The sequence below is a fragment of the Ananas comosus genome, linkage group 3 (assembly GCF_001540865.1).
Source record: "Ananas comosus cultivar F153 linkage group 3, ASM154086v1, whole genome shotgun sequence".
Classification (NCBI taxonomy): Eukaryota; Viridiplantae; Streptophyta; class Magnoliopsida; order Poales; family Bromeliaceae; genus Ananas; species Ananas comosus.
The window spans coordinates 15,082,533-15,091,240 of NC_033623.1; the positions used below are offsets into that span (position 1 = coordinate 15,082,533).

The following is an 8,708-nucleotide window of genomic DNA, read 5'->3' on the forward strand; positions in this document are numbered from 1 at the left end:
TATGTAATATGATTACTTCAAAATTTATATAATTTTTTTGTAATTTTTTTAAAATATCAATTTCACCTGAAATAATAAAACATTATGAAAAAAAAGTTATTAACTTTATATTAAAGTTGGTTATTGGATCAAACAAATGTATTAAAACATTTATATTAAAAATCTATAAAATTGAAAGTAAAAATTATTTATCTCTAAGCTTCAAATTTTATATAATATTAATCAATAATATTAAAAAATTAAATTTATTGTTAGTGCTTAATTTTTAAAAAAATTATAAAATTTTTAAAAGAGTTTTAAAAAAATTGGGCATAATTGTGTAAATTAAAAATTAAAACTATAAATAAAAAATTTATAATTTAAAAATTACTTATCTCTTTTTCTTAAAAAAAAAAATTTAAACAAATACAAAAAGTACAAGAAGAAAGGGGAAAAACCCCAGGGCTGGCACGAAGCTCGGCCCGGCCCATGCCGGGCAGGCCAGGGCCGGACCGGGCCTTACCCTCTGAGTAAAAGAGCTGGCACAGCCTGGCCTGGATTTGTAACTGGGACGGACCTGGCTGACCCGTGGCCTGAATCGACCCGGATAATGTGGGCCGTGTAGGGTCGGCACGACCATTATACTTTTACACCAACTTCATTCTATCTAATAGCACCAGATAGAATTCAATGTTAAAATAAGGTTTCGTTTGAGATTGCGAGAAGATTGAGTTAAGTGTGGTGAGAAAATATAATAAGAAAAAATTCTGTTTATTTCCGTATGTTCAAACGAAGCCTTAGTTTGGTATTGAGATCTATCTATCGTTATTAGATAAAATAAAATTAAAATAAAAGCATATAAGAATATGTTTCTACGTTCTCTGGTGTGACCGAAGAAAATATATCATAATCGACTCATCGCTATATGCGAAATGTAATATTACATACGGAAACAAATAGAATATTTTTTCATCGTACATTTTACCGCACATAACGAAATTTCTCTACAATTTCAAACAAAACCGAAGCCGTTATAGGTGACGCGGAAGTGATAAGATAATAGTATAATTAGTGATACGTCATAATTAAGGTGTCACATCATATTTATAACAATTTATATCAATGACATGTTAATATTTATTTAACTAAATTAAATTATAAAAATTAATTATAATATTTTTTATAAAAAGTATATTAAATTAAAATTTAAGGACGGAGACAGCACCCTCCTAATAGTTTGATCACCGAAACTGCGAGTTACTTTTTTTTGTTTGAAAAAAAAAATATATACATTTGGCGAGCGTTTCGAACAGACTTACACGTGCCACGTGGATTCAGTGTGATCACAATCGCGCGAGCCACCGTACGCCTCGCACGTGCACCACGCCGCACCCAAAGCAAAATGGAGGAGGTAAAACCTTGAGGAGAAGCTACACGCCACTGGATACCGTTATTCCAGTTGACCGTAGTTCTCTCACTTGACCAACTACTAGTAAAGAAGCTCGTCGACGAAATACCCTTTATTTAACACCCCACCCAACCCCACCCCCACAACAAAAACTCCCGAGAGGGTTTCGATCACAAAGTTGGGGCCGAAGCTTCGAGTCATTCAAAAAATCTCTCTCTCTCTCTCTCTCTCTCTCTCTCTCTCCTCGATTCCCACGCCGTGGAGATCGAAAAAGGTGAGATCGGGATCTCTCCTCGATTGTTTTATAGGGTTTTGGATCGTTTCGTTTCTTTTTTCTTCTTGCTTTTTTATTATTTCGAATTCGAATTTTATCCCCCCGTTTTTTCCGCTCCTGATCGAATTCTTTGGGTTTTCGGATGTTTCGATTTGAATTTTCCTTCATATTTCTTCGGATTGATTGGAGTTTTCTCCGATATATGCTCGATTTTTGGTTGTTTTGATCGGATTTTTAGGGTTTTATGTATCTCTTCGTTTTATTTTGTTGATCTTATTGTAATGATTTTTTCCTCTACATATTCTTTATATGTTTCGTCAGTTTGCTTTTCCTTGGAGTGATTTCGCCCTGATTTCCTTTTCTCTAATCATAGGAGGTTTGATCGAACCTTTTAAACCTTGCTATTGAATTATAGTTGATAAAATACTTGAATTTTCTTGGTTGTTTAGCGGATTAGGGTTTACGCAGGGCCCCTTTTCTTGAAGACCATTTGATTATTGGAGTGGTTCATGCTCTTCAGCTACTTGATTACCCTTCTCAATGCCTCTCCAGACATCGCCCCGCTGGCGTGAGCGGGCAACGGACTTCTTCTCTTCTTCCGGTAATCAAATTACCAGTTATCCGTGTTTCAATTTGAATTTTCTTTAATTTGCCTTTCTTTTTTTTGTGCTGTTTGTCCTCCTGATTCTTTCCCACTACGCTTTGACACAGGGATCAAAATTAAGCAGGCCAGCCAATCGGCAGGAGGAAACGTTGCTGATGCAGCCGGTAAGGTCGGCTCCATGGTGAAAAGTAGGTGGGCTCTCTTTCAAGAAACTAGGCAGCGCAGGCCGCCGGCACCTCCTGTAGAGAGGGTGCAAGAACGCCTAATTTCTGCTGCAGCTTCCACAGGGGTGCTTCTGAGGAAGGGCTTTTCTGAGACGAAGGAGAAGGTTGCTGTCGGAAAGCTGAAAGTTGAAGAGGTATAGCTTGATTCAAGTTTGAGGATTATTAGTCCTTTCTTCTGTTGGGATATAAACATGATTGCACTATGAATTGTTTCCCTACTCCTGGTGATGGTGCAAATTAATCAGCAATCTGGAGATGAACTTGTTGTGTTAGAAGTACGAATGTGGACACATAAGTTTCCATATGATCTTCTGCAAGTGTTGTAGTTATGTCACAATAATTTTTGATTAGGGGATAGTGTGAGAACATGTTGAATATCTTGGTTGTTCCTGATGGTTTCATGACTGCATGATCTGTGTTATCTAGAGTTTCCGGAGCATCTTCTACCAAGAAGATGCAATTGTAATTTGTCTAATATAATTTAGTTCACGATTGCTTACTGTCCCCTTTCTTGATATATGCTTGATAGCAAACTGTAACTAGCATCATCATATTTGGTTTTTCTTAGTTCTTAGTCGCCACTCTTTGGCCCCATTCTATGGCATTGATCTATTCGTCTACTTGGTATTAATGCCAGTGGCATCATCTCTCTCTGCAGGCAGCGAAGAAGACTGCTGATAAAAGTAAGAGTATTTTGAACAACATTGAGCGGTGGCAAAAGGTCTGTCACTTAAACTAAATAGGGGAAAAGTTTCTTTCACGCTCAGTTCATGCATTGTGGTTCTTATATATATATATTTTTGAAAATTTTGCAGGGCGTTGCCAGCAATGATGGTGAGTTGTATCCACAATTCTCTTTACATAGAAAATAGAAACCATCTTGTAATTGGAACTCTAAGTAAGGATCTTTACTGTTTATATGTCACGCATTCTTCCTGTCATTTATCCTGTAAAAAGAATTTGATCTAGAACTGATGCACACAATTAAAGTTTTAAGTTCTACCATTAATTTTCTTTATAGATGAAGACAATAAAACATCCTTGCAAGAAGGCTGAAACTTGGATTGTTTGTATGACTTTGAATGTTGGGCCATTTTTTGTCAGACCAGATAGTCCAGATAGGTTAGCATGTTCTGAAGATTTAGCACTTAACAGCTGTCTCATCTCTGATGCTGCTTTCTTCTATGAATGGCTGATTCAGTTTCCTTTTCTCATGGGAGAGTGAGTACTTGAAATTTTTTATAGCGCAGTGCTACCTGGCAGCAATGAGTACTAATTTTTTCATTCATGAAATGAATTCTCTACTAGAACAAATAGCTAATATCCGTCGAGTTATATTTAGATTACTTCCTCAAGAGGTTGAGTCCATTGAGATGACAATCTTCAATTTGCTTCTCTGTCTTTTAGATGTACGTCACAACATTATATCAATAATGTTTCATATTCATAGTTTCATACACTAGTACTTCTACACCCTGCTACTGGAGTATTCTTTTCTTCTTTTAGTCTACAAATGAGGAGAGTCTTTGATAATCCTGTATAGTCATTTTGACATCTGATACCCCTTATGTATATTGGTAAGAACATTATAATTTTGTTTACATCTAATGAAATTGGTTAGTAGTTTAGTGAAAAATAAACAATTTAAAACGTGGGAACTTACTAACGTCTGGATAATTTTTTTTAAGATCAACTTATTATTCTCTTAATTTGGCCCATTAACAATTCGTGCTCATAGTTGTCACAATGTCACCAGAGTTCGTAAATTTTCTTGGTGTACAACAAATATGCTTGCCTATTATGTTTTGCTATCTTCACAGTCCCTCTTTGTTTTATTCTAAGCTTTAATTTTGCGATTGATTGTGATACTGCCAATAGATTATTCCTTCCGATATAGACATGTCGGAGCATACTGTGAGCTATGTGATATCATTAATTTTTGCAGTTTTCGGTGTCCCGATTGAGATTATTGTGCAACGACAGCACTCGACAAGAGCTGTGCCTCAAATATTGGTCAGATGTGCAGATAGCCTAATTATATCAGGTAGTACCAGCAAAAAAGTTAGGAGCTAGTAAATGCTTAATCAGAGGACTAATGATCAGACTGTGGCACCAGGGTTAAATTTTGAATACTTGTTCAAAACTGAGGGAGACAGAAAGGTCATTCGACAATTAGTTTCACTTTACAACCAAGGTATGGACACTTTACTTCCGATTTATCTGGTAAGGATGTGTCACCCTAAATTCAGTTTTGTGCTTTATGTGAAAACAACAGACTGGAATGCAACTTTGCCGGAGGGTGTAAGCCCAATTGATGTGGCTGCGCTGATTAAATGTTATCTTGCTAGCCTTCCTGAGCCACTTGCTACATTCGATTTATATCATGAGATTAGAGATGCCAGGAGTAGCATACGTGATATGAGAAGCATTTTGAAGAAGCTCCCTAATGTGAATTACATGACACTGGAGTTTGTTACTGCTCTTCTCCTTCGAGTTAGCCAGAAGTCCTCACTCAACAAGGTAGTTTCTGCCATTTGTTTGTCATGGTTTGTTCGCCTCTACTATATTGAACGGTATTCCTACTTTGGATGTGGCTTGTTTTGTGCACAAGTCTGAAGTAAAAGGGTTGAGCTTTCTTGTACTGCCTAGAGAGCAGCGATTTCCTAGTCCCTTCTAGATGTTGTCTGGTCCATCGATAGTATTTCCAGTTTGATCAGTTAGGTGAAGTTAGATGTCCTTTTCTGTGATCACTTTGACTGGATAGAGTAGAATTATTGTACATTTGTTCCTTATTTGCCTTCTGTTATCCACTGTTTTTGACTATGGCGTTTACCAAGATAATTTTTTTTTCTTTCCTTTCTAATGTGATTTGTCTGTATCAAGTCGACCCATGTGGTAGGTGGAATCTGGAATTCCACTTGAAACTTGAAAGTAGGATTGAATTACTCTTTTGCGAATGACTGCATTTGACAACTATCCAACTTTGCCTTAAAAGGATTTGAATATAGAATGACACTTATGCAGCATATATATAACTGGTGGTTCTGTCCATACAATGATTTTAATTCGATGGTGTAGCCACTCTGTTATTTCTTCACTTCTCTCAAGCATTATATTTCATACCTCTGTTATTTCTTATGCAATCATCAACAGCAATTCTTTTTTGGTGTGTTTCTAGGCAAGTCATAAACTCATAGGTTTGTCACTGTACAAGTGGGAAGCAACTTTACCGTTGTCCATTATGCCAAATCTGTGTTCACATTAGAATGTTTAACTAGACAGGATACTAAGACTGGGAACCAAAAGCTTTTAAACATATGTTTATACTCTTAAGCTAAGATGAAGCCTACAATAAGCTATTGACGGTGGAAACCTAGAGTAAGCTATTGGCAATAGATGAAACTGTTACATATATGATTGTTGGTGGTAGCCCCTTCCCTTTTTCTGTTTGTATTATATCATTGATATAAGTATTGTGATTCCTTACATTTACAATTTGGGTTACTCTTGCAACTCTGATAGAGTGTGATTTCTGTTTTTTCAAATGCAGATGAATGCTCACAGCCTTGCTTTGGAAATGGCACCCGTGATTTTGTGGCGACAAGGTGATTCTGGGACTGATTTACGCAACCACCTTAGGTATACATTAAAAGCTCCTCCCAAGACTCTGGATCCAGCATCAAACAACTATACATGGGAGAACTATTTGGGTAAAATTTTGTACCGATTTTAACTCCTAATACCTCTACTTAAGGACATCAATGCTCTTTTATTTCCACATGCACTGCAAGTTATTTCTAGAGTTGAAATAAATAATCCTTGCTATAGAAGCTTGCAAAAACTCGAAAAGGAAAAAACACTAGCAACAATTTTTCACTGAGAACCAGTATTACATGGAGTGTGTAATTCTCCTTAATTTTTTGTGTTGCCAGATGAAGACAATAGCATGGATGCTTCTTCCCAAATCCCTTTGGACGATGGTCCACCACCTGATTACGGTGCCATTGAGGTTATTCAGTGCCTCATTGAGCACCATAATACCATTTTCACAGATGCTAACGAGACCATATGGAGATAACTTTCATGCTACGCATGTTTGTGCATTCTGGCCCTCTTGCTGTTTTGAACAATTTTTCCTTGTAAAAAACATATTTTTTGGGGGGGGATCATGGAACAATTTAGGAGTTATTTAGATTTTTGTCTTTTATTTGGTTAACCTCTGTAGGAAAGAAATGCAGGGAACAATGATTTGTCACTTGTATAGTTAAAACTAAAAATTGATGGGTTTTGACTACAGTTTTGGAGCATTAACCATTTCAAAGTGATTGTGGTAAAACAATTCTTTAGACAATCTCTCTGCATCTAGTGATATATCTTGGACCGCTGGATGAGTTCAACTGTACAAGAAGTTTTTAATCCACCACCAAACAAGCAGCTAATACTGCAAGAGTGCTCATCGTCAATAATCACAATGCAACAAAGTTTGAGTTTTGCATGATACAGGAGACGCATATAATCTGAATGAATGTACATGTTATGGTTGAACATTTTAAACGGACATTGATATCAGAATTATGTGGAACTTTAAAAGTGTACACATGTTAGACAGAGCACATACTTTGGACCAGTCCAAATCCAAGTACCAAAGAATAGTAACACACAACAAATAAGTCACTACAAACATTTAATCATCCTTGATAGGAACACTTCATATTCTAATTGTTCTTCCAGCTAAAGCTACACTACCATGGCGAAGATGATGAAGCAGGGGGAGGGGGGGGCTCCAGGGAGTCGAACATGTCCGAGGGGAGGTCGTCGAAAAAGATATCAGATGGCACCCGATGCTCGGTCTTACCGGCATGATCGTCAGATTCTAAACCGAAGAATGGCGACAACGCTTCCACGTGATGAAGCTGGTCCCCTTGACAGGTCAGATCATCAATAGAATTCATGTCAATGTCAAAGCCCGATACGAGGTCAGGAGTATCCGGAAGGGCCGGAAGGTCGATAAGAGGGTAGTGAAGGTGGTCGAAGGGGATTTGCGAGAGCAGCGTAGATTTCGATGAGGTGGATTGTCTCTCGATTGCGGGTTCGATCATGGGTAAGGTTGTTTCCAAGTTGAGAAAGCTTGGGCTTGATAATTCTGGGAGTATGGCTGTAGCATTCTGATTATCGATGCAAGAGCCTTTGCTGCATTGGCCACCGGAGGAGTCTCCCTCGAAAAGAATTAGATCCAAGTTGGGATCCTGATCACAGTGAGATTTGTTACATGGTAATTTGTAGTACTCCCATCAGATAGGATTTTGAGAATACAAGTAGACTAGCAGTAAAAGAACCCAGCAACACTAATGAGAACCGGGGATAATCAGTGAACTCGTGACATTGAAACCTTCTCTGAGAATCGAAATCGAAAAATAATAGCCAACATTATATTGGATCACTGTGACTTCATCAAAACTATACTGAATCATCATCATAGTTCGGTAAGCTAAGTAACACTTGACATATTTAAGAAACTGCAGAACCAATTCATACTTTGGAAAATGTATTGATTTCGAATACTTCGGAAGCGGCGTGTAACATGCAGAACTTACCTTGAAGGTTTGCAAGTGATCATGGGAATTTGGGAGGGGCGCCTTCGCCCCGTGGGTCTTACTGGATCTGGCGGTCGGGAGGGGCGTTCGTAGGATTCTGGCGAGCCGCTTCTGCCGTGTGCTCCAGAAGTTCTTCACGTCGTTGTCCGTCCTCCCTGGAAGGTACGTCGCTATCCTCGCCCACTTGTTCCCTAACTGCGCCTGCAACTCTATCACCACCCTCTCTTCCTCCGCTGAGAACTTGCAACCCCTTCATTCATTGAATATCAAATTATTCGAATCATGCAGGAATTGTATCATAAAATCTCGCTAACGTAACGTGCGCTAATTATAATTTGATCTGCTAACATCAATTTCATATATATATATATATATATATATATATATATATATATATATATATATATATATCCACCAATTTGGTACAAAAAGAAACTTGATTAATCGTGGCCCCAGTAAGAGCTCAGTGGCGTGAATGTAAAAGTACATACAGGAGCATAATGCAAGTGAAGTAAAATGCTCATGCCTCATATTTATATCAGCATTCAATATTGCACCACAGCGGAACTCAAAAAACTCACCAGGGCGTTCCTTTTTTTTTTTTTTTTTTTTTACCGAGTATGAA

The 8,708-nt window shown here is 37.7% G+C and overlaps 2 protein-coding genes across 4 annotated transcripts in view; one reads left to right on the top strand and one right to left on the bottom strand.

The window, feature by feature from the left end:
- On the top strand, nt 1,506-6,828 carry LOC109707545 (uncharacterized Rho GTPase-activating protein At5g61530). Of its 3 annotated transcripts, none has more exons than XM_020228881.1 (10): nt 1,506-1,661; nt 2,111-2,262; nt 2,373-2,623; nt 3,148-3,210; nt 3,305-3,323; nt 4,435-4,533; nt 4,606-4,683; nt 4,765-5,009; nt 6,040-6,199; nt 6,422-6,828. In XM_020228881.1, the coding sequence occupies exons 2-10, from the start codon at nt 2,202-2,204 to the stop codon at nt 6,565-6,567; spliced, it is 1,122 nt and encodes a 373-aa protein (XP_020084470.1). In that variant the 5' UTR covers nt 1,506-1,661; nt 2,111-2,201; the 3' UTR covers nt 6,568-6,828. The 3 variants fall into 3 exon arrangements, with proteins under 3 accessions (XP_020084470.1, XP_020084472.1, XP_020084471.1); XM_020228883.1 differs by having other exon boundaries at nt 2,119-2,262; XM_020228882.1 differs by having other exon boundaries at nt 2,130-2,262.
- The window catches only part of LOC109707858 (transcription factor MYB59), a 2,260-nt gene continuing 783 nt past the window's right edge, over nt 7,232-8,708 (bottom strand). Inside the window, exons 2-3 of the mRNA XM_020229384.1 lie at nt 8,084-8,333; nt 7,232-7,735 (exon numbers count right to left, since the gene is read on the bottom strand). Coding sequence (XP_020084973.1) covers nt 7,232-7,735; nt 8,084-8,333 — 754 coding nt within the window. The remainder of the gene's footprint in view (nt 7,736-8,083; nt 8,334-8,708) is intronic.